This window comes from Ursus maritimus, unplaced genomic scaffold (assembly GCF_017311325.1).
Source record: "Ursus maritimus isolate PB19 unplaced genomic scaffold, ASM1731132v1 scaffold_18, whole genome shotgun sequence".
NCBI classification, from domain to species: domain Eukaryota; kingdom Metazoa; phylum Chordata; class Mammalia; order Carnivora; family Ursidae; genus Ursus; species Ursus maritimus.
Genome location: NW_024424230.1, coordinates 54,532,923 through 54,558,570, shown reverse-complemented (window position 1 = coordinate 54,558,570; position 25,648 = coordinate 54,532,923). Strand labels below are relative to the sequence as shown.

General features: G+C 45.3%; 1 protein-coding gene across 1 annotated transcript in view; it reads left to right on the top strand.

The window, feature by feature from the left end:
- The window catches only part of LAMA1 (laminin subunit alpha 1), a 144,290-nt gene that overhangs the window by 65,500 nt on the left and 53,142 nt on the right, over nucleotides 1–25,648 (top strand). Inside the window, exons 21-36 of the mRNA XM_008692580.1 lie at nucleotides 249–429; nucleotides 1,011–1,147; nucleotides 1,792–2,028; nucleotides 3,426–3,569; nucleotides 4,098–4,277; nucleotides 5,483–5,668; nucleotides 6,169–6,296; nucleotides 6,926–7,046; nucleotides 8,916–9,053; nucleotides 13,490–13,611; nucleotides 15,834–15,920; nucleotides 16,202–16,395; nucleotides 16,899–17,041; nucleotides 18,892–18,981; nucleotides 20,451–20,562; nucleotides 22,052–22,214. Of these exons, the coding sequence (XP_008690802.1) occupies nucleotides 249–429; nucleotides 1,011–1,147; nucleotides 1,792–2,028; nucleotides 3,426–3,569; nucleotides 4,098–4,277; nucleotides 5,483–5,668; nucleotides 6,169–6,296; nucleotides 6,926–7,046; nucleotides 8,916–9,053; nucleotides 13,490–13,611; nucleotides 15,834–15,920; nucleotides 16,202–16,395; nucleotides 16,899–17,041; nucleotides 18,892–18,981; nucleotides 20,451–20,562; nucleotides 22,052–22,214 (2,363 nt within the window). The remainder of the gene's footprint in view (nucleotides 1–248; nucleotides 430–1,010; nucleotides 1,148–1,791; nucleotides 2,029–3,425; nucleotides 3,570–4,097; nucleotides 4,278–5,482; nucleotides 5,669–6,168; nucleotides 6,297–6,925; nucleotides 7,047–8,915; nucleotides 9,054–13,489; nucleotides 13,612–15,833; nucleotides 15,921–16,201; nucleotides 16,396–16,898; nucleotides 17,042–18,891; nucleotides 18,982–20,450; nucleotides 20,563–22,051; nucleotides 22,215–25,648) is intronic.

Genomic DNA, 25,648 nt, shown 5'->3' with positions numbered 1-25,648 from the left:
CCTTGACCTTGGTGCAAATGAAATGGACTTCATGACCGCCAAAAGAGCTACTGCCCCAAACACCCCTGAATGCCGGGTGTCCTGACCTACAGAGTATGTATTCGGTTCACAAAGGACGGGAGTGATGTCATGAGCACTTTATGATTCTATGAAACATCGATGTTTGATTTGGGTAACATGCTCGTCAGTATTGGTGGCTAACTAAAATCTACTTTGGCTCCCACGCTCCGGCCCCTCCTGTGAACCAGCCTGGCTATTACGGGCTGGATGCGGGGCTCGGGTGCCTGCCCTGTGACTGCAGCGCGTCAGGCTCCGTGTCAGATGACTGCACCACGGAAGGCCGGTGTCACTGCGTCCCGGGCGTCGCTGGGGAGAAGTGCGACAGGTGTGCACGCGGCTTCTATGCCTACCAGGACGGTGGCTGTACACGTAAGCTCCAGAGTTCCTCATCTGAGACTTTACAGTGATTTCCAGACTTTTCTCTGAGCTCTCCTTTGACTTCTGATTCTGTTAAGTTCCTTTACTTTTTCTCTTTTTAACATGTAGGAATTCATACCTTTTCTCTGTTTCCTGATCCCTGTGCTTAATTCGTCTGTATTCTCTGGTCAGGCTTTACTCATTGTGGGGACCTGGATGAATTACTTCACTTAGCTCTAGTTTCCTCATCTGTAAAATAGAGAAGCTAGTTATAGTTTCCATCCAGAAGTTACTTTTCATGTTGGGCGTAGAGTCCTTACCATTTGGCACACAATAAATGCTCCATAAATCCCGGCCGTGTCTGCTCTTCTCACCTATTTCTATTTCTCTGTCCTCATTACCCCTTTTCTCACAACACCTCTCAACAAGGAGGAACAGCCCCCTCCCGAGAGGCATGGACAGGTCTTGGGAATCACGAGGTCTCTGTTGGGAACTAGAAGGATGGTTTAGATAATTAATCAAAGGGAACAAACCTGTAGCATCGATGGCACGGTGGTCCCGATGCCTGACAATGCCATGTGCCTCTGTTGTAGCCTGTGACTGTGCTCACACACAGCACACTTGTCATCCGGAATCGGGGGAGTGTATCTGCCCTCCTCACACTCGGGGCGCCGCCTGTGACGAATGTGAGGACGGATACTGGGGCCACGACCTCGAGCTCGGATGCCAGGTACGTACGGCCACCTGCATCTTCTTAACCGGGAAGCCCTTGGCCGGAGCAAGTGTCACTCCTTCCCTTTCATCCGTGCACTTGACCTTGACCTGCTGAACGGCTCCACAGCTTATATTTAAAACTCAGTACGGGTTCAGACATCTGGGTGGAAGAAGCAGCCGCCCTAACGCTCAGTATTCTGTTTTCTTCAAGAACCCAGCTGCGGAATTGATGGTTTGGTGACGTTATTTAGCGCCCTTTACACGGACCCTGCCATGTGCATGATCTTCCAGGAGCGCAGAAGTCGCTTTACTGGGGGTATAGCCAGTCTTCAGTGGTTCTATTTTCAGTGTAGCTTTCCTCAGTTGAACTTGGATATAGTTTGCGTTTTAAAAACAGACTTGACTTTGACTTGTAAGATGCTGCTGCTGGGTTGACTCTCAGGTCACAGGGTCAGCCCCGTGTGCATGTGCCCAGGGATGCCCGGCCTGGCAGACGCTGCCTCCTGTTGGCTCGCGGCAAAGTGAATCCATGTGCAATAGTGATGGAGACCCACGTATTTGCATAATGTCCCCACAGTTTACGTTCTCCTGCAATCCCAACATGTGTACAGTGTGCAAATGTAAAAGGTACCTATTTATTGAGTGAGTTTGTCTTGCCAGGCCTGCAACTGCAGTGGTATTGGGTCGGCCAGGCCCGGGTGCGATGCGCTCACTGGCCATTGCCAATGTAAGCCTGGCTTCGGTGGACCGAACTGTCATCAGTGCTCCCTGGGGTACAGAGGCTTTCCAGACTGTGTGGCCTGTGACTGTGACCCGCGAGGGACATCGGCAGATACCTGTGATGAGGAACAGAGTCTGTGCAGCTGTGCAGAGGAAACCGGCAGCTGCTCTTGCAAGGTAACAGCCCTCGGCGTTCCGCTGTCTCCCCATCTCACACTCATCACTACGACTTTGGGGCTTTTAACTATTTAAATCAGGGGCACCTGAGTGGCTCAGCCGTTACGCGTCTGCCTTCAGCTCAGGTCATGATCTCAGGGTCCTGGGGTGGAGTCCCGCCTTGGGCTCCCTGCTCAGTGGGGAGCCTGCTTCTCCCTCCCCCGCTTCTGCACGCTCTTTCTGTCAAATAAATCATGAAATATTTAACCACTGAAATCAGCAGCTAGGATTTAGACACTTTCATAGTAGTCCTCACTACCTTCTAGGTTTGAGTTTAAATTCTGTGTAAGCTCTTCTAGAACAATGGATGGGTCTTTTAAGGGAACTCTAACTGGTTATTACGAGTTTCAGATGATAGAACTGAATCAAAAAACACTCTGAGTTTTCTGTCAGGTGTCCCATCGGCTGAGCAGCCAGTCTATCTCGAGTATACAGGTAAAATAGATAACGCAGGGCTTCAAGAAGATTTGTGATTTGGGGCGCCTGGGTGAAGTGTGCGACCCTTGATTTCGGCTCGGGTCATGATCTCAGGGTGGTGAGATGGAGCCTCAGGTTGGGCTCCACTCTGGGCATGGAGCCTGCCTGGGATTCTCTCTCTCCCTCTGCCTCCCCCCCAATTTTTTAAAAATATAAATAAATAAAAGAAGATTTGTGATTTTCTAACTGGTAAGTAATTATTCTTTTGTATGCGCTGGCCAGAATGAAGGCAATCCGTGTTTTTTATTTTCCCGGCATGTAAGAATTCGACATCATGCTTAATTCCGTGTATTTCCACTGGTTTCCCCATTGTGCTTTGTTATTAGGAGGTCATCGGCTGCCTCCTCTGGTCCTTTTCCAGGTGCTGGTGAGACGGAAGAGAGAGAGTAGTGGGCGGATTACTGACTAGGGGTGAGGGAGGGAAAGCTCATGCGGACACCGTGGCCTGGGAGTAATGGAAACATCAGGGGACGTATTTTTGGCTTACGCATCGGCGATAGCAGCTTTCATTACAGATGTCAGAACAGGAGGGCCTGCCTTACTGATCACCTGGCTGGTGGCCTCCCACCTGCCCAGTCATCAGAGTCACCTGGGGCCTCAGGGCGGCGTCTCGGGTTCGCTCCAGGAGAGGCTCATCGGGCCGTCTATATATTCCCAAAGCTCCCGGGATGATTCTGATGCTCGGCCGCGTTTGGGAATCACTGACGGTGCCCAGGAGAGTGGGTGTTCGTGGAGGTTAGGGAGCTTGCCTAGGGAAACAGCGGCTTCAGGGACGTTTGTGGGTCCAAAATTATTTTTGTGTTTTATTTCATTTCTGTTCGGAAATCGTGTCCCTTTTTTTCAGGTAAAAATAAACAAGTCTATTGCTTTCTCTCCTTTAGGAAAATGTGTTTGGGCTTCATTGCAGCAAGTGTCGAGCTGGCACCTACGGCCTCCGTGCTGATGACCCTCTGGGATGTACCCCCTGCTTCTGCTTCGGGCTGTCACAAGCCTGCTCAGAGCTGGAGGGTTATGTGAGGACACCAGTAAGTTACACACGTGGGAAATGTGCTGTTTTTAAACTGTCTCTCCCCACCCCCCGCCCCCATGGAAGTTGGGTGACCGTAGGGGAGATAGTCAAGGGCTTACTTTCAATTTTGCTCTTACGGCTTTAGAAATTGCAGGAAGCTAATCTGGGTTCGTTATGAATCTGAGCTCTGCTTCTGCCTTCCGAGGAAATACATGAAGCTGGAACTGAGGGCCCTCGGGGTGGCTCCTGAGCTAATCTATCAAAATCTTTACTTGGAGAGAAGATAAAACTGCAACACACAACGGTTTCCTTCCTATAACTGAATCCTGCCCCAACAGAGCAATAGTTTGGCCCTAAATGCACTAGTGTAAAACACACGGTTTTCCTAGTAACCCAGATGCTGGCGTTTGAAGGAAATGTCTCTGTTACTCCCATTTTCATACTGAAGCTCTCTCGTCTGTGAAACAGGAGTAGAGTCTGACGAATCAAAGGTGAGGAGTGAATTCGTGCTCTCAGGTCTGTTGTTCTTCCCTTCCGTGACCAGGTAACGCTGGGCACAGGGCAGCCCCTCCTGCGTGTGGTTTCTCAGAGCAACCTCCGGGGCACGACCGAGGGGGTGTATTACCAGGCCCCTGACGTCCTCCTGGACGCCGTGACTGTCAGGCGACATGTCCACGCAGAGCCGTTTTACTGGCGGCTGCCAGACCAGTTCCAGGGAGACCAGGTGAGGCCCCCACCCGGCCCAGAGCCGGTCCGCATTTCCCGGAGGACACAGGTGTCGCTTGAAATCACGATGGACTGTGTTAGCCGACCATTAACCAAGGTGGATAGTCCCTCTTCTAAGCGGGGTAGAGAAGTTTAACACTGAAAAAAGCCGATTTAAGTTTAACACTTAAAAAATTAAATTTTCATTTGGAAGTCTTTTAGGGGTACCTGGCTAGCTCAGTCAGAAGAGCATGCAACTCGATCTCGGGGTCATGAGTTTGAGCCCCACGTTGTGTATAGAGATTACTTAAAAAAAAAATCTTAAAAAATGTAAAAAATCAAATCAAATTATTTTTCTCCTTCCTCATGCAGTCCTTCAACAGACATTTTTCATTTTTCTTAATATAAGCTCAGGTGCTGTGGTTCTCTCAACAAATCGATACGCATTTATGGGGAAAGTGAAAACCTACTATAACAGGGTATTGAAGGCATCACTTACATTTTTGTTTAAATAAACATTGGAATCTATGTGTGAAATCTTACCCAGATCTTCCCAGAGCTCTAGGTCCTTTTAGATTCAAAGGAGCCTGAAAGTAATCAGGGCCATTACCACACTGACTTGTCACTTTGCCCTGACCCCTATCGGTGCCGCGGAGAGGAAGCTCTGGCAGGGGATGTCTGTGGCCTTGATGGGGGTGGGGGCTTCACGGAGTAGCCTCCTCCCCAGGCTCACAGAGTTATGCACCTTAAATATGTACAGCTTTTTACGTGCCAGACATGCCTCCATAAAAATGATTTTAAAAAAACTTAAAAAAAAGGGGCGCCTGGGTGGCACAGCGGTTAAGCGTCTGCCTTCGGCTCAGGGCGTGATCCCGGCGTTGTGGGATCGAGCCCCGCATCAGGCTCTTCCGCTATGAGCCTGCTTCTTCCTCTCCCACTCCCCCTGCTTGTGTTCCCTCTCACTGGCTGTCTCTATCTCTGTTGAATAAATAAATAAAAAATCTTAAAAAAAATAAAATAAAAACTTAAAAAAAGCCCTATGGCTTGAGTCAACCTAATAATCCATAATTAAGTGGAATTAAAAAGACACAAATTCCAGACAACCGGTTCCACCCACGTGATGTATTTTTAAGGCACAGGACTTCTTGCCAATGGCAGCAGGCTTTGATGAAATAGTTTGAAACCAGGGCCATGTCCGAGAGTAAACCATTTACGATTCCGTAGCTCCTGGCTTACGGCGGCAGCCTGAAGTACAGCGTGGCCTTCTATTCTTCCGACGGCATCGGCACCTTCAACCTCGAGCCCCAAGTGCTCCTCAAAGGGGGCCGGACCAGAAAGCAAGTCATTTATGTGGACATGCCGGCCCCGGAGAACGGAGTGCGACAAGAGCAGGAAGTGGGGATGAAGGAGGTGAGGCTGTCGGCCTTCCCACGTGCCCCTTCACGGTGTGGGGTTAGCTCTGGACGCTGCCAATACGAGAGGGACGACCCGGGGATCAGAATTCCCGTGGGCTTATTAGCAAGATTTGTAAAAGCAATTCACATCCCATATACGAGGCTTATGTACCCTTGGTGCAAATTGCATCTTAAATCCTTCCTCGTGGTGCCCAAGTCTCCATCTGTGTGGAGGTGATGGTGCGAAGTCTCTAGACTTGTTTGGGTCTGGCAAGTGTGTGCGGACTCTGGGCGGTCGGCAGTGCGGCTGGTCCTGCGCAGGTGACACCTGTCCGCCCCTACGTGAGGCTGGCCCCGCGGCGGCCCCGGGAGGTGACAGGAGAGCTTCCTCGGTTCCGCTCGCTGTCATGCACGGGACCGGGCTCCCTTCCAGAGAAATTTATTAAAAATGACTAAGTTCATAAGCCTCTGAGGATTTGTAATCTGAGTGTAATTGAATGTGTTTCTCATCCACAGAATTTTTGGAAGTATTTTAACTCCGTTTCTGAAAAACCTGTCACGCGCTCTGATTTTATGTCTGTTCTTAGTAACATTGAGTACGTCCTCATCAAAGCATCTTACGGTCAAGGATTACAGCAGAGCAGGTACTCAGAACCTTCTAGAATATAAAACTTTTTTTATTTGAAATCAAACTAAAGAGATTTGATTCTCCCTTATTACGTCCTATCTTTATTAGTGTGTGTGTGTAATAAATATAATATTTGGTTCCTTACCAAAACTTTACTAAATATTAATATGACGAAATGTGTGGAAAATGACCTAGATTATCCAAAATACAAGTATATAATGGTGATATCTTAGATGAGGATAAAATGTAAACAAAACGGAACAAAAGAAGTTGTTTTCTGCCCTTAAATTTCAACGACATTTCTTTGTCATGACACATCGAGAATGCCGTCAGCTGCTCATTTCGTACTTACCCCACAAAGGAAGCCACTAGGTTATGGCCCAACTAGTACTCCAGGAGTTGTTTCAGGTGTGCTTTGTGTAATATTTTTAAGTCCTAACATGTGGGCTGGGCCCGCCACTGGGCAATGACAGGACTCATGTGCTCTTCCACGTTCCCTTCATAATCGGGTAGGAGCTACTCCCCAACGGGCAGGAAAGCTCTGGTTTAATGTGTGTGCAAATTCATTAAGTAATGTGCTAGATTTCTAGAAAGTGACTTTCTCAATATTTATGTTCCCTCTCACACTTCTTAACGGTTTCACAGAATCTCAAATATTTCAATGGAGGTTGGCAGGAAGGCTGGAGAGTTGCACCCGGGACAGAAGGCGGCGTCTCTCTTAGAGAAGTGTGTCTGTCCTCCTGGCACAGCTGGATTCTCGTGTCAGGTAGGGAGACTGAGGTTAAAATCCATTACCTGTAATGATGTACTGTACGTTGGCTAATTGAATTTAAATTTTAAAAAAAATCCATTACCTGGTTCTGAGCTGAAATAGGCTTGTTAGAGCAACTCCCAAGTGATGATCAGAGTTTGTATGAATTATACAAGTTTTCTCTTCAAAAAAACTTAATTGTGGTTAAATATTGCATAAACAAACTTTAGGGTCCTAACCGTTTTGAAGTGTATCGTTCAGTAGTGCTAAGTACATTCACATCGTTGTACAACCAATCTCCAGGATCCTTCATCTTGCAAATCTAAAACTCTATACCCATTAAACACCGACTCCCCAGTCTCCCTCCCCCACAGCCCCTGGCAATCACCATTCTACTTTCGGTCTTAGCGAATTCGACTATTCTGGGTCTTCATTTAAGTGGAATCACGCTGTATTTCTCACTTATGACTGGCTAGCCTAATGTCTTCAAGGTTCATCCATGTTGTAGCATGTATCAGAATTTGCTTCCTTCTTAGGGCTGAATAATATTCCATTGTATGTATACACCACATTTTGTTAATTCATCCATCAATGGACACTTGGGTTGATCCTTTGCCCGTCGTGAATAATGCTGCCATGAATACAGCTATACACGTATCTCACCGAAACCCTGATTTCAGTTCTTTGGGGTTTATGCTCAAAAGAATTGCTAGGTCATGTGGTAATTCTGTTTTCATCTCTTTGAGTAGCTGCCATACTGCTTCCCACAGCACTGCCCCATTTTATATTCCCACCGGCAATGCACAAGTGTTCCACTTTTTCCACATTCTTGACAACTCTGATTATTTTCTGTTTTCCATAGAGTTATCTTAGTGGGCGTGAGGTGGGATCCCATCGTAGTTTTGATTTGCAGTTCCCTAATCATCGGTGTTGAGCATCTTTTCAGGTGCTTATCAGCCTATGTATCTTTTTTGGAGAAATGTTTATTCAGGTTGTGACACTGTGATTTATAAGAAGAAATCGATATTTGGTCTTCATTCCCCTGTTTCCTAGCACAGTGTTCTTAAATACTCAGAATTTTCTAGGTGATGAGATCTATAAAAGTGTCTTTTGTTATACTCATGAGGTGACTTTTGAAAAGTTCCTAGATCATCTAAGGATGGAGGCTGGTCACCAAATGAACCAACCATTTGGTTGGAGGACTTTTAGTCTTACCCCAGACCTCAGGGGAGAGGGAAGGGGCTGGAGGTTGAATCAGTTGCCAGGGACCAATGATCTCAATCATACCTATGTAAGGAAGACTCCATAAAAACTGAAAGAGAGTTCAGAGAGCTCCCTGGTTGGTGAACACATGGCATGCCTAGAGAGGGCAGGGAGGCTCCAAGGCCCCTTCCCCTTCCCTTGCCCTGGGCATCTCTCCCACATGGTTATTCCTGAGTTACATCCTTTTATAATAAACTAGTGCCCTAGGAACTAGAACGTTTCCCCGAGTTCTGAGCTCTACTCTAGCAAATTAATCAAACCCAAGGAGGGGGTCATTGGAACCCCCAATCTATAGCCAGTTGTCAGAAGCACAGGCGACAGTCTGGACTTGTGATTGGCACCTGTACTCGGAGGGTAGGGCCAGTCTTCTAGAACTGAGCCCTTAACCTGTGAGACCAGATGCTATCTCTGGGTAGGTAGTGTCAGAATTAAATTGTGGGACCTCCAGCTGGCGTCCAAACATTGCTTGGTGTGGGGGGAAGAAACACCGGCACAACAGAACCGGTCGCAGAATATATTGATCAGAAGTGGTGATCAGAGGTAGAACTGGTGTCAGAATCATGACAAGTCCTCTGTCCATTGTTTAATCATGTTTGTTCGTTTCCTTTTGCATGTGCTCAGGACTGTGCACCTGGTTACCACAGGGGGAGGCTCCCGCCAGGTGGGAGCCGAGGACCCCGCCCACTGCTTGCCCCTTGTGTGCCCTGCAGTTGCAACAACCACAGTGATGCCTGTGACCCTGAAACTGGGAAGTGTCTGGTAGGTTGGTTCGTGCGGGTTCTCAGAGGAGGTACTGAGCCTTTGAATTTCTGCTCCGGAGTCCTATACAGTTCCTGGTTTAGAGCCTAAATTTAACTAAATGTAATATACACATTTAGAAAGGCTTCAGAGAGGTTCGGCTAAGAGGTTAGACAGTTGTTAGTGCAAAATCTTTTATAAGTCTTAGTTTCATGAATTTGTGGGCATTGATTTGGGGGTTAAGTGTACTTGCAGTATTGGTGGTTGTGGTCAAACCAGATGATGTAGGTCATAGAATTGGGAGGGTCACCTGGGGGTCTTAAAATAAGTTAATGCCCATATTGCAAATTTATTTCTCTCCTTGCATTTAAAAAAAATACTGACTGTCTTGGATGTCTTAGTATGCATTTGCTTCTCAGCCACCTTTCCCTTATTAAAAGACAAAATTCAAAATTTGAGGATGTAACTGGCTTTATTGAGTGATTCATGAATGGGGCAACATCCCGTCTATCAAGTTGGGGGGGCTCTGACGAGCTGTACAAAATAGAAATTTTGGGGGGGAGGAGGGTGGGGCAAGGAGGTTATTGGCGAAAAGAAAGGATTGTTCCAGGCAAGATTACCTTCCCATAGAGGGGATGGCAGGGGTCTTTTTAGGTGGATGACCTCATTTTCCTTTTCAGGAATGAAGGGCCTATGTGACAGGTTACCTCACTGATGCTGATCAGAAAACCCCTGACTGGTTAAATACAATTCTGGGGGAGGTTGAAACTGTAGTTAGGCTATGTCTTAGCCCCGGTTTGGTGTCTTGGCCTAAGTGCTGCCATGTTGGGCCTGTGGTTTTCTTTTTAACACCCTAGACCAAGATTGGTCTCAGGAACATAAGGAGAACTGTGATCATTGAAAAGGAACAAATGGCCCAGATGGAAGGCTTGTGACCTTGACTGAGGACAAACCCTTATGTCTGTGATTTTGCTTAAGTTGACAAGGCCTTACTGATAACCTAGAATAATCTGATATTCTTTCCCTACTCTGGAATTTTTTTTTTTTTTTTTTAGTAACTCTTGTAGAAACATTGGTTACTTGCATAAATTGTGCCAAGACTAACTCACCTCAGGTGAAATACCTCAATGAAGGGAAATGAGCTGCCCGCCAAGAAAGACAGCCCTGGAGGCTTACAGCTCCTGGACGCGGCCTAGTCACAGGGAATAGGATGGGGGATTAGGGCAGCGGGTTCCCCACGGGCCTGCAGCCCCTCTAGAGCTGTCTTCTTCTATTTGGATGCGTTTTTCATCTGTGGAATTGAAAGGTCACTTCCACCGGGGACACTGCAGAACTACGGCAGTGTGCAGGCGAATTTGGAAACTGGAGCGCAGCGTGGTTTTCCTGCCTTAAAAAGCTACGTGTTAACCTTTGCTGACTCCATTATATAGGTGGAATTAAAGAATTATTCCAGTCATACCAGGGAAAATGGCCTTAATGAAGATGCAGATAGCTGCAACACTATTAAAAACTGTATTTGCCTTAATCAGCTCAGGCTCCAGGCAAAAAATCCTAGTAGAGAAAATGAGAAAATCTCATGTAAGGATTTAAGGAGAATTGATTTCAGGCAACTTAAATCGAGATGCAATTAGCTGGGAAGGTCTCTTGACCAGTCATGGGGACAAAGGTCTCATGGACACTTAAAGAAGTTGATCAGTTCTTTCATGCTGCGTCTTCCCTTGGTGGGCTATTCTAATGAGATTAAGTACTCCTAGGATGTTAAATTACTACCCTGCCTTCCCTGGCCCAAATCCACCAGAACAAAGTTCCAAGATCAGCAGCTGACCTGTTGATTCGTACCCAAGAAAGAACACAGCCTGTGTGTCCCAGTCCAGGAAAGACTATGGCCAGGAGTCTCCCTAGCATCAACAAAGAGCGTTGTCGGACAGTTCCCAGCCCTGCGGGGAGAGGCTGGCCAGATGTTACCTTGACAGAAGAGCTCTCAGCTGGGCCTGTTACAGTTCACAGTACACAACAGTGGATGTGTCTGCTGCAAGACGGCTTACGTCTGAACTACAACAGCACGCCAAGCAGTTATTTCATGAACGTTTACACACCTCCAGCCATGGGAAGCTCACTCCCACAGCAGCTCAGCTCATCTTTGGGCAGCCCTGGTTATTCCTGGAATTGGTGCACTTCTAATCTTTGGAGCCACTGAGACAAACCACGAGGTCAAGATTATGCCTGAAAAATGGCTGTATCTTAACTAAGTAGCTTGCAAAACGGGTTAGATTCCTCCGTCACATATCCACAGGCCCTGCATCTTCAGCCTCATGGTCAGATAGCCTCAGTTTATATGCCTGATGTTTCTTTGGAATGGTTGAGTCCATGCACCGTCGTGCTGTTTAAGTATCCTGCCCAGCGCCTTTACTGCAGGTGTGGACAGGGGTCTCTCTCTGACGCTAGGTGTGCCATGAACACAGCCGCGGGTTCTGCCGGCCTGGTCACTGCCGCCTCTGACGAGCTGACTAGACACAAAGACGCTTACGTTCTTTCCACACGTTTAGCACCTGAGTCCTTGCCCTTTGAACTGGGGACCTTATCTTTCCTCTCCAGTCTTCAACTTGTGAGGTCTCTTTCGTGCTTTAGTGCAACAATGCACTTCTGTTTGACAACGTCCCTTAAGCACTCCCTATGGATTATTATGTAGGTGGGCATCAAGACCATTTTGGATCTGATTTTGTCATCCAGTATATAGGTCGTTCCCCCTGCTTCATGTCACTGGGACTTGCTTGGTATTTTCATAAAAATGATTGGTCAGAAGTGTGACCTGGAAAGGGGTGGGGAGACTCAGGACCACCAAGATACCCTGGAGTGTCTATCCCTGGGTACCCCCTGCCAGGAGATACCACTTAATGGTTTTACAATTGAACAACAGACAAGCCTTTTCTGTGTACTTCCCGCAGCAAGGAACTCATCCTATAGGTCGGTGGACATTAACAAGTTCCTCTTTCCTGCCACTCTGGGGCCGCTTGCCTTCAGTTCTCCAGGATGGCGAAAACCAGGAACTCAATCCATTGTGTATTTGGGGAGTTTTTGATGCTGGAGTTGGTGTTAGCAATGACAGCCAGAAATTATGCTCAATCCTTGCTCATTTAATATTTATTTTTCATCAGATTTGTATTATATCATTAAAATGAGTATTTAACACACTTTTTTTTTTAAAGATTTTATTTATTTCAGAGAGTGAGAGAGAGCCCAAGCAGGGGGAGCAGGAAAGGGAGAAGCAGGTTACCTGCTGAGCAGGGAGCCTGATGCAGGACTCTATCCCTGGACCCTAGGATCATGACCTGAGCTGAAGGCAAATGCTTAACCCACTGAGCCACCCGGGTGCCCTGAAAACCCTCTTTTTAAGAGAGAGAGATTGCAAGTTTTACTTCTAAAGAGATAGCACTTTTAGGGACCATGGGGATCCTACTAAAATCTACTTCCAGCAGGTGAGATAGGAATATAATTTTAAAACAGAAAATACTGGAATATATCTTAATCAAAAAGAACTTAAAAATAGTGTTTCAAACATATAAAACATATAAAAAGGTGTCTTTCTGTAGCCTCTCTTGCTGCCAGGGATAGCATCTGCTTCAGTTTGCCAGTGTTACCCGTCTTTCTATCCCTACACCCGACACAGAATAAAGTGCCCGGGGACTGCGCGGACAGTGACCCAACTGGGCCAAAGCAGATTTCACGTTGGAAAAGGTGTTCAACAAAAACTTGCTCTTTTACCTTCAAAACTTTCTTAATGGCAGGATCCTAGGACCTGTCATGGAAATGCTGACATCAAACGTAACTAGAAATGATCTGATTATTACAAAAATCTGTTGATGGTACAGTAACACCTGGCATTTTCTTCCCTGTTTCCTAAATCATCTATCTGTTCACTTCTGTTCTTTCACACCCCACATGTGATCAGTGAACCCCAACTATGTGCAAAACTGATGTGCTTCAAATCATTTTTCTGTTACTATAGATTTTAGATCCCTATTTTAAGGAACTGAAAGTTGGCTGCTTTTAGGAGCCCTGTGTGTATACACACACACATAGTTTTATATATATATGTATATACACACACACACATATATATATAATGTGTATATATATATATAATGTATCTATATATATACACACATATAGGTGTGTATGTATTTTAGCCCTGTGTATATTTTCCATAAGAAGAATGGCTGTATTATAGGCTATATTAAAATGAATGAAGGTCAGAACTGGCAATGCTTCCTCTTTTAAAAAATATGCAGGAAAAAAAGGTCTCCCTTCTCTATTAAAAAAAAAAAAAAAAGAAAAAGAAAAGAAAAAAGAAAAAGCTACCACCTGACATGAACAGTGGCTTGCTTAGGTATTATCGGGTAAGGGGATTTCTAACAGTTTCCCATTTTTTTCCTCTCCTCTTGAAACACGGGCTCCAGGACTGTAGGCACAGCACCGCGGGGGACCACTGCGACGTGTGCGCCCCTGGGTACTACGGGAAGGTGACCGGCTCCCCCAGCGACTGCTCTCCGTGCGCCTGTCCCCGCAGCCACCCCGCCAGGTGAGCCCACATGCCCGTCCAGCGAAGCTGGGGCTGCTCCAATCCTCGGCCTCATTTTCCAGGCTCCTGGGGTGGCCAGTTTTAACTAACCTTCTCCATGTGTTGAGAAAGGCTAAGTTTAAGAGAAAGTGCTCATTTTCACAGCATTTGAAGAGAATCTTTTCAAAAGCAAAGTCTGTGTATTGGTATTGGGGTGTTTGAATGGAACCAAGTAAAGAAAGGACTTTCAGGTTTTATTTCTCAGAAAATAATTTTACCCTCCAACCTCTGCATCCAGCATACCTGGAGGTGGATTGTTATTCATTTTATGAATAATGATACAAAGAATTCAGTTCCTGTTTACTGTAAGGGAGTGGGGTTAGAATTTGTTACAGGCTGATGACTGCTGAAGGGCAGAAATGCTCCACAGTGATGACTTTGGGGCCAGGCTCTGCCTTGAACTCGTGAAGCTCAGTTAGAGTTATCTGGACACAAAAAAGTAGCAGAGATTTTATGTGGAATGGAATATCTGTGAGTCCTCTTTGGTTTCGATGAACTTGTAATTCATAAATAACATTTCATTATTGCCGAGACTATTTGACAAAGCTCTGAACAGGTGCAGATAGTATACCAAGTTTTGGTGTACTGAATGGAGGTTTTGTAATCATTGCTTGAATCTTCCTTTGTTGTCTCCAAGTAAATGATACCTGACGGTGAGTGCCAAATGAGAGGCACTGTTAACTTCCTTCTAAACTAGCAAGCATCCTAAAATCTATAGTCACTACTATTTAACTTTTTGGGTTAAATATGTGTGATAAGTTTTGACTCATCAATTCTACTCCTGTCATCTAAGTGGTAGAAATATTTGCATTTGTGTATAAAGATGGAAATATTTTCGCATTGCTTCGTCTCACCTGCAATGACAGGGGAAACCAAAATACCTATATACAGGGAATTGATTGAGATATATCGCAGTGCACACCTACAGTGAAAGATTGTACAAACTCCGAGACAAGAATAAGGTATATCTGTATGTGCAGAATTGGAGAAATGGCCAATTAAGTCATGTAACTGAATACATAATATGCTATTTCAGTGAAAATTCATATCTCCGCGTGTATCCATATCCATAGCTCCATGGCTATAGGAGCCCGGAGAAATGTTTGTATTTCTACTTTGCACATTTGTGTACTGTTTGGATATTTTACTTCTTCAATCAAAAAAGGTTCAAACCACCCCCAAAGTGCACTAATAAGTTTTACACGTTAGGAAGCGACTGTGAGGGTGAGAAACCCCTTTGTGAGCTCTGCATCTGGGAGACCGTAGCAGACACGCGTTACTTTCTACATATCTTGTGCTTCCCTAAGCCTGTCCCTTTAGTCTTTAAAGAGTTAGAAAAAGTCCGAACTGAAGTGGGGCTGATAGAGAACCCTGTCTGTCACACATTCTGGATCCACGCACAGGTCAAAACACCAGGCTACCCCCGCAGTTTTTCTCAGCGGCTTGCAGGTACCCATCGGAGCCTCTAGATGGCGCAAGGCGCATTGATAATTTAAAATGCGGAGGCAAAGGTGGTGGAAAGGAATGAGCCAAAAGCTGAATGCCTGATGGAGGGGATCTGAGAGGACTATTACATTTTGAGTGGCTCTGTCATTTTGCTTCTAATGGCGCATCACACGGCTCCCTGCCTTTAGATTCGTTTATCTTCAGATCGCAGCCTCCCCATGTGCAGGCGTTCACCCGCTGTTCCTCCTTGCCTCCACTCTCGCCAATCACCAGCGTGGGTCCAGCTGCGCCTTTCCGTGCTCGCTCATGGTCTTGTACGGCTCGCCAGTCCCCTTTCCATCTCATGAGCCAGGTGATAATGCCCTGAATAGCAGAACAAGACCTTTTCTACCTGGAAAGCTTTCTTGTTGGCGACTAATTCATTGTCACGTGTGCGATCGTGCAGCTTAGCTACAATCTGTCGATTCTTCCCCTCCGCGTGCACACGGTTGTCACTGGACGGGTGTGCAGTGAGTATCTTTCGGATGCGAGAGATGTACATGCTGGTCTGGATCACGTGGTTGTTTTCCTTCTTTTCGCCCCCACTAGATTGTCAGCCCTGAAAAGGCCGTCTGTCTGGTGTAATCCCTTCACTTTCAGAGCAGTATCGTGTATCCTAACAGTAATGAATAAGTCTCATAAGGGAGATTTGAAGTCGTAGATCTGAGAATTCAAAACATGATTTTTTTTCCTTCTAGTTTCAGCCCCACTTGCGTCTTGGAAGGTGATGCGGATTTCCGCTGTGACGCCTGCGTTCTGGGCTACGAAGGACAGTACTGCGAAAGGTACGCTGGGGGGCGCCACACGGAAGTCACTGCGGAGCCTCCGCGGCGTTCATACAGACCCGGCGTATTTACTAACCTGATGTGGGAGACTTTACCAGTTTGGATGTGCCTGACGGATACGGGATCTTACTACTTATTCCGAGCCAGTATCTACATAAAACATAGAATGAAGTCAATGGGCCCGTGTTCCTTGTATTGCACTTGGCAGAAAGGATCGCTGTCCTTGGGCCGGAGCTGGTGTTGATACTACTGTCCGTACCTGTGTATCTTCCTTTCTGTAGGTGCTCCTCAGGCTATCATGGGAACCCTCGAGCGCCGGGTGGCACCTGTCAGAGGTGTGACTGCAGCCCGCGAGGCTCTGTGCACGGGGACTGCGACCGCAGGTCCGGGCAGTGCGTCTGCAGGCTGGGCGCCACGGGGCTCCGATGCGAGGAATGCGAACCGAGGCATATTCTACTGGAAAGCGATTGCGTTTGTGGGTATTCTCCTCCTCTCAATGTTTAAAGAGCTTTCCCTCTCTCGGTTGTGTTCCTGTTATGGCACCAGCAGGACAAAGTAGGTGTGTCTGCAAACTGTCTGAGGAAAGGACGGACCAGGCTCTGAAAGGAAATGTATTTGGAATTCATTGCCATTGATCCAAGTCAAAGATCCAGAGTGAATGCACTGGGAAGGTCCGAGCGGTAGAAGAAAGCACGCACCAGGCCTGGGATCCTCGCTGGGCATCAGTTCTTTCTTTCTGCGGGACCCCGGGGAAGTGACCGATCTGATTTGAGGTTCAGTCATCGTTTGAGAATAAGCTCAGTATTTGCTCCTTACCTCCCGGCACACAGGCGGTGGGGGAATGAGACCGGATATGGTTCGTGCAGTCCTCTTTCCGTGCTCTGCTCGTGGACATTACTCCTGCAAAATGGCTTGTGCAAATCCATGAGAAAATGTGCACACCACTTTGCATTGACTTCAACTTTCTTTTTCTTCTAGCTTGTGATGATGAGTGTGTAGGCGTGCTGCTGAATGACTTAGGGAATATTGACGACACCATCCTCTCTGTGAACCTCACTGGCATTATCCCTGTCCCACATGGAATTTTGTCAACCCTGGAAAATACAACGAAATCTCTCCGGGTAGGTATTGGGAATACAAAGATTGGTAGAAACCTATGTCCCTGAGAGATGGGGGGGGGGGGGGGGGACAGGAGCAGAGTTCTGTCATTCTGTCTGTCCTCTCACCAGTGTGGGAGCCTCATTCCTGGTGTCCGGGCTTCTCTGCAGTGTGACTGGGGACTCCATCCCCACGCTAACCTGTTCCCCTGTGGGACTGCTCTAATTGTTCAGGAGTTGTGCCGTAGATGTCTCCTGTAAATTCCTCCCAACTGTCCTTCTGCCTTTGAGATAAGACAGGGTCCGCTCACTCCTCTTTATGACAGACCTTTGGATATTTGAGAGCAGCTGTCCTAATACAAACACAGGAGGGGGGAAAAAGTGACAACACGGATGGTATCTTCTTTAATGCTGGAACATGCTACAGATCAAGTGTTTTCTGTAAATGCATTATTCTTAACTGGATTTGTAAGCCATGAAAGTTTCTCTTCCCTAGAAGTCCATCTAAAATTTTCTGGGGGTAAATCATAGTTTTATGTTTAGTCACACAGGGTCTGGGTCCAAACAAGGGGTGGGAAGGTAAGAAATTGGCTTTGTAGACAGCATTCTACTGTAAGCATTTTTATTTCTAATTGGAAAAATGAGATTCTTAATTTTGCCTAAAACCTTTACATTAGAATTTGAGATAATCAATTCACTGTGTCATGTGGTAATAAAAAGGGTAGTCATTCCTGAATGCCTTTTTTTTAGATAAAAGCTTTTCTTAGATTTAACATTTCCTTTGGTGTGGGTGTGTGAATCTGGCTCCTTCAACCATCCGTTCTTGTTTACAGTGGTCTTTTCTCTATAGACATAATGGCCATAAAGAAAGGTTAGGGATGTTTTTTATATTATTTTTCCTCAAATGGAAAAAAATGTTTTTGAAAGACAAAAAATTCTCAAAAAAAATTCTTTAAATTTTAAATTTCCACTCACTATGGACTCAAACAATACTATATTTTAAATTTATCAAGTAAGATAAATACTTAATTCAATTTTTTACTCTTTGATATTTAAACCACTTTGTCAATTTTTTTTGGATTTATTTATTTTATAGAGAGCAGGGGAGGGGCAGAGAGACAGAGGAAGAGAGAGAATCCTAAGCAGGCCCCACACCCAGCAGGGAGCCCAATGCGGGGCTTGATCTCACAATCTCGAGAAGATGACCTGAGCTGAAAATCAATAGTCAGACACCCAACCAACTGAGCTACCCCGGTGCCCCCACTTTGTCAAATTTTTTTAAGCAACTTTTTATCTTTATGTGAAGTATGCAGGTGAACTCTTAAACTGTCCCTTGTTTCCACCTACACAGCCTCCGTGGGCAACTTGCTTAACTCCCCTGACCCTTCACGATAATACAGCCCCTTCCCAGGCTCATTATAAGGCTTACATAAAATCATATAAGTAACAAAATCAGAGGAGAGTTAGCATAAATTAAGCACTTAATTGTTAGGAATCATAAAGGCTTTTCTTTATATGATACTTTTGTATTTAGCCCAGGAAGCACTTTTTTTTAAGGTGTTAACAATTATAGTGAAAACTTATGTGACTCTGATGTTGAAATTAAACCCAAGAACTGCAGCAATATCAGGGTGTGCATAACACACCACACTTTAAGTTCGTATCTGTATAGGAAATGTAATGCAAGACAACGGCAATACAGAGACACATTACTATAATCAACACTTAAGTAAATGTGATTCGTTTTATTTCTTAATGCGATTTCAAGGAAAGAAGAATTTCTTTCTGTGAACAACAACAACAACAAAAGTGATTCTTAGTCAAGAGCCTGCAAATTGATTTTGAAGCGCTGTAATTTGCTTTGTTCTTTTTAGGAAGCATTATTAAAAGAAAATCCACAGAAGGAGCTGGCAAAAGATCAGCTTGAAGGTGTTGCAGAACAAACAGACCATCTGCTAAGGGAGGTAAATTCTTCACCTAGAGGGCCCACTCCCCACCCAGCCCTTGAAAGCAATTGCATTGGGGCGGTCTGGAAGGTTCTATTAAATCAGGGCAGCCTCTTCCTCCCGGGAGCAATGCTCCAGGTACTTTGTCACCAAATTGGTTTTCACCCTGCCAGTTTCTGTGCTTTAGTGGGAAGAGAATCCTGACTTAATTTCTACTGTCACCTGCCGAGGGAAGAATCGCCAGGCAGTGCGCCATCAGCCTCCCGTTTCCTCCCGTGAACCGAGGGGCTGGCGGGTGTGTGGTCTCTGAGCAACACTCAGGCCTCGGGCCACATGCTGCTGATTCATGCAGTTTGAATGTCAAGTGAGCCTGTTTGGCTCACTTGAAGAGAATTATTTATTCTGTTCAGCCCAAGCCAGATGAATGGTTTTTGCCACCCAGAAAAGAATGTCCTCATTCGCAGATGGTAAGGGAGGCCTATTGTCAAATTTATAATTTTCACTTTTGAATTTCACGTGTGTGTTCGCACACCCACACCTATGTGTAAGTAGATACATATATGATAGTGTATGTATACTATTGCATCTATATATATCTAGTCTCTGTCTCTCAATGCACACACACACACACACACACACACACACACACACACACTCATACACCCTGAAGTATTAGGTTGGCTCCTGTTAATTTAGAATTAAGGATGGTTTGGAAAGAGTTTAAGGGTTTAAATGTGGCTTTAAGTACCTCAGCGAGTGAACATTTGGTAGGGAATGATAAGCTGATTAAAATAATTCTCTATCCATTAAAGAAGATTCTCTTTGGATTTTGACTAGGAAACACTTTTAGAACTAGACTAGCTCCTTTACGCTTCTGAAAATTACAAACAACCTTTCCTTTTACAAATTACAACATTCCGAATAAAAATAACAGCAGAGGGCAGCTAAGGCTGTGCCCTTGGGCTGCCGGCCTTACAGACATCACGGCACCTTATCCTCCTCAAGCCACGTGGGGTAAGGGTTGATCTTACTCCGTATTATCAATGAGGCTCAGGCGCTGCTAGGTCTCCAGCCTGGTTGGATCAGGCCCGAAACCCAGTTTGCCTGACTCCGTGTTCTTCACTCCTCGACTAAATTCTCATGCTCCATACAAATTAGCAAGATTGTGCTTTCAATATTCTGTCTCCTTGGGTCCTAAAATGAATATAAGGTCTTCACAATAGACATGGTGGGAGTTTGTGGTTTGATAGCCAGTTAGGCTCTTTAAAAAAAGATAGCATCTTTTCTCACACAGAGTGAGTAGTAAATTCTTTCATTAACCCCTTAGTCAATTTCCACCCGGAAATAGTCACCTTGGCTTACGTGATGCAGCGTAAGCTCTACTCCAGACGCTGGGACGTATTTTGTTGCTTCCAAGAGACAACTGGAACATCAACGCTTGCATATTAGTCCAAGTCAGACTAACCTGGGCCTTTATGTTCTGTCAGCTCGCTAGAGTGTTAACAAGTAGCCAGAATGTAACCAGGGCGACTGAAGGAATCCTCAACAAGAGTCAAGACCTCATGATGTTTACTGAGAAGCTGCAGATAAATATTCAAGGTAGTGTGCTCAGTGTCTGGTTTGGGCTCAGTGTCTGGTTTGGGCCTCTTTGCTAAGAAAAGCTCCATTCACTTCATTAAACATAGAAATAGATGTGTGTGACTTGCGCTAGACTTCCCAGAGCCAACGGCCTGGAATATTCCATAGTTGGGGATCCCGAATTGTCTGGATCATAGTCTTGCATTGAGAGTTTTGTCTTTACAACAAATGGACGCTTTCTTTATTTTCTTCCTAGTGCCTTATACTTAGTTCCTAAGGATCAAGTAGACATGGTGCCTCCCCATCTGCTAGGAATTTGTCAAATTAACACTTATTAAGTGGAGCACAGGGTGTTGGATGGTGATCCAGACTCCCACAACAGACCACAAGAGAAAATGAAATACGGAAGTTTATTATTCACACATCCAGAAGGAAGTACCCGCCATGCCTTGAGGGGCCACATAGGGAAGGTCAAGGCGGGGTGCAGGCAATGAGAGAGAGACAGAAAGATGGGACCTGGGGCACAGGACTTTATTGAGGTTCTTTGGTGGAGTCTTTTGGGGTCCCAGGCTAAGGTTGGTCAATCAAACCAAAACAGGAGGGTTTGGGTAAGCCCCACAGAGGTCTGACCGAAGAGGCCTTATTGTCAGAAGGCCCTGGGGGCAGGGGAGGCTGTTGGACACAAGTGCTCTTGGGGAAGTCGTAACAAGAACTGACATTTGCTCGTGACCCTGCCATGGCTGTCTAAGGCACAGGCTTGCATGAGGAGCTACTGCCCAGGTTAAGGTCACTGCAGGATGCTTGGCCAAACAAAATGGACGCCAAGGCAGCGACACCATGGAGTGTAGCTGAGCTAAGCTCTCAACACCCACCCCTTTGCCCAGAATTGGAGCTGACAGGATTTGGGGCTTCAGTGTGGTCCCAAAGTATACCCACAGTATTAGAGTAACTTAGTCCTACTCGACTGGGATGTCTCACCTGATCTGGCTTTTAGAGCGCCATTTTCAGCTTCTGGCTCCCAGAAACATACCCTTGTTTTTCTTGCTGGATTAGTGTAAGGATATAAAAGGTACAGAATCCAATACAAATCAGGCTTTCTTGGGCCCAAGGTAAGGAAATTATTAGAACAAATAATGTGTTTACTAAAAAGAGTAGTATTGAGTATTGGTGGTTCATTCATGCCGTAAGTATTTACCGAGTACTTCCATATGCAAATGTTTGTGGCAGGGTCAGGAAAGGCTGAGGTAAACATGGCGACCACAGCCCTTATGAGTTTATGGATACTGGGGCAGACCAACATTAAATCAACCAGTAATCTCAAGTCCATGAGTATTTCGATAAGGGACAACCAGAGTCCATTGGGATATATGGGCTGGCCTGGCCTGGCCTGAGGTTCAACCCAATTTGGGTGAACAAAGCTGGCCTCACTGAAGAAGATTCTAAGTTTTTCCATTTTAGTGCTGTCCACTTTTGAGAGACTTGTTACATGATTAATGACTTGTCTCCATAGAAATTACTGAAAAAGCAGCAACTCTAAATCAGACCTTGGATGAAGACTTCCAGCTACCCAGCTCCACTCTTCAGAATATGCAAAGGAATATTACATCTTTGCTGGAAATCATACAGAAAAGGCATTTCAAGCAGTTACACCAAAATGCCATACAGGAACTCAAGTAAGTTTCTGAATACCATTCATGGCACAATCAGAGGTAGGAGCTTGAATGCTGAAGGGAGGGAGTCGTGTGCGAGGAGCAGAAGGAAAGAACACTCTCAGTGGGGGCAGAATGTCCTAAAGACAGAGGCACGATTGTCAAATAAATGAAGTGATGGGTGCAAGCCACTCTCAACAGAGAAAAATAAAGTCGGTGCCAATCTATCTATATTTGTGCCATAGGCTTGGGTTTCCCTGTGACTTCGAATGACATTTCTACCTAGCACAAACAAAAGGACCTCATGATGCTGTATTTATTGAAGATCAAGCATAATGCAGTAAATTGTCATGGAAGAAAATACAGTTTAGTGGCTGTTCCCTGGGCTGTAAGCTCTAAGACAGATTGACATTATGCCGGAATGATTTAGCTCCGTTGTTCAAACTCTCACGGAAAACCACCAGGTGAAGGGACAGATCAGAGAATTGTGAGATATGCTCACGAGGCGCTTGTATTTCCTTTTGGGCTTTTCTCTTAGTATTTTCACAGTTATTGCTTGATGTAACGTAGCACAAGCCGCCTTTCTTCTGGGTTGTGATAAATATCGTCAGTAGGGTTTACACAGTTATACGATATGCCCTCATAGCTCCATTCCCTGTAGTGTGATGTTAAACCTATATTAATATATTTTGCTATTTTAAATGTTGTGATGTACATTTTAGACAAAAATGTCTTTTTTCCTCTATTTTACACTATCATCTTATTAGGGTAGATAATAAGAGGTGAAATCATAGAATTTGCATTTTGAAGACTCCTGACTTGCGTTTCCAAATTATTTTCTAAAGATTTAAAATGATTCCATTACACTCCCACTGGCAACACACTGCAAATTGAGCTTATGTCTTTCTTCATCATTGAATATGATTTTTGACATTGTTGTTGATTTGTTAGGTGAAAAACAAACGTCAGAGGGCATATGGAGAGAGAACTAGTAAAATAATCACTAGAACAGTGGTTAGGGCCCAGAACTAATCATGAAACACCACAAGGGAAGATGAGAGGGGGGCAAGGTCCCAGGAAATGAGGAAGAGGGCCGCCATCTTGGAGCACCTGCTCTGGGCTGGGGGAGGGCACAGGGTTCACTTCTCTCATCTTGACACACAATCCTCTCAGCTGCTTTGGGAGGTGGGGGAGGAGCTAGCCGGGGAAACAGGCCCAGAGACTCTAAGTACCTTGCCCGATGTTAAACCTCCAGGATAATACGAAACCAGAACACACACCTCAATCTGTGCCACTCTAAACCCTATGATTTTCCAACCCAACACAGAAGGGAGAAACACTGGAGACCCAGTCCAGAAAAGACAGGTGGGCAGAGTTTCAGTGGCCAGGTCAGAGACCTCCACTAATCATGTTCCCCATCATGTTCCCCTGACCCTGACCTCTAGTGGGCACTCTCCCTTCACCTGAAATGCATGACAGAAGTAGGCTGGAGGGAAGGCGGTTCACCCCTCCATGCAGGTCTTCCCAGGACCCACCATTCTTGAGGTGGTTACCCCAGGCTCAGCACGGCTGCACTGTGCTCCCAACCATCCTTAGCTCCCCGCTGCCTCCAGGACTACGTATAGATGTCGTGTATTTGATTCCAGCTCCATCCATCTCCAGCTTGCCCAGGCTCCCTGGCTGCTCCCACTGCTTCCTGCCCCCCACTCATTGTGTGTCCTCTCGTTGTTCCTTCCCTTGGCTGCACACCAGTCTAATTAAAGATGGAGGAGCTTATTAAAGAGGAAGATCCCCTGGAGATTCTTGGGAATCATTTGTGGGGCTGTCCTCTCCTACCATTACCCTTCCACAGTCAGTTTGTTCGTTCATTCATTCATTCATTCATTCATCAAATGGATTGAGTCCTCAGGTGACAGGCATTGTGCTAGGAGTTGGGGACACAAAAGAGAACAGAGCCTTCCTGCCCACTTGGAGCTCGTAGCCCAATTGGAAGGAGTTCGTTTTCTTTTTTTTTTTTTTATTTCTTTTATTAAGTTCTTTAAAAGCCAATAGGCTATTTTTTTTTCTTAATAATGATTTTTTATTTTATTATGTTAGTCACCATACAGTACATCCCCGGTTTCCAATGTAAGGCTCGATGATTCATTAGTTGTGTATAACACCCAGTGCACCATGCAATACGTGCCCTCCTTACTACCCATCACCAGTCTATCCCATTCCCTCATCCCCCTCCCCTCTGAGGCCCTCAGTTTGTTTCTCATAGTCCATAGTCTCTCATGTTTCATTCCCCCTTCTGATTACCCCCCTTTCTTTATCCCTTTCTTCCCCTACTGATCATCCTAGTTCTTATGTTCCATAGATGAGAGAAATCATATGATAGTTGTCTTTCTCTCCTTGACTTATTTCACTTAGCATTATCTCCTCCAGTGCCGTCCATGTTGTAGCAAATGTTGAGAACTTGTTCTTTCTGATAGCTGAGTAATATTCCATTGTATATATGGACCACAACTTCTTAATCCAGTCATCTGTTGAAGGGCATCTCGGTTCCTTCCACGATTTAGCTATTGTGGACATTGCTGCTATGAACATTGGGGTGCATATGGCCCTTCTCTTTACTACGTCTGTATCTTTGGGGTAAACACCCAGTAGTGCAATGGCTGGATCATAGGGTAGCTCAATTTTTAACTTTTTAAGAGACCTCCACACTGTTTTCCAGAGTGGCTGTACCAACTTGCATTCCCACCAACAATGTAGGAGGGATCCCCTTTCTCCACATCCTCTCCAACAATTGTTGTTTCTTGCCTTGACTATTTTTGCCATTCTAACTGGCGTAAGGTGGTATCTCAGTGTGGTTTTGATTTGAATTTCCTTGATGGCTAATGATTTTGAACATTTTTTCATGTGTCTGTTAGCCATTTGTATGTCTTCATTGGAAAAGTGTCTGTTCATATCTTCTGCCCATTTTTTGATTTGTTTATTTGTTTCTCGTGTATTGAGTTTGAGAAGTTCTTTGTAGATCTTGGATACCAGTCCTTTATCTGTAGTGTCATTTGCAAATATATTCTCCCATTCCGTGGGCTGCCTCTTAGTTTTTCTGACTGTTTCCTTGGCTGTGCAGAAACTTTTAATCTTGATGAAGTCCCATAAATTCATTTTATCTTTTGTTTCTCTTGCCTTTGGGGATGTGTCATGAAAAAGGTTGCTTTGGCCGATGTCATAGAGGTTGCTGCCTATGTTCTCCTCTAGAATTTTGATGGATTCCTGTCTCACATCGAGGTCTTTCGAATGTTCCATGGGCATTAGAATAGCATGAGTATTCTCTGGTTCTGGGGTGTAGTGTTCTATATATATCTATGAGGTCCAACTCGTCGAGTATGGCATTCAAAGCCTTTGATTCTTTGCTTAGTTTTTGCCAGGGTGTTCTGTCTATTTCTGAGAGTGGAGTGTTGAGGTCCCCT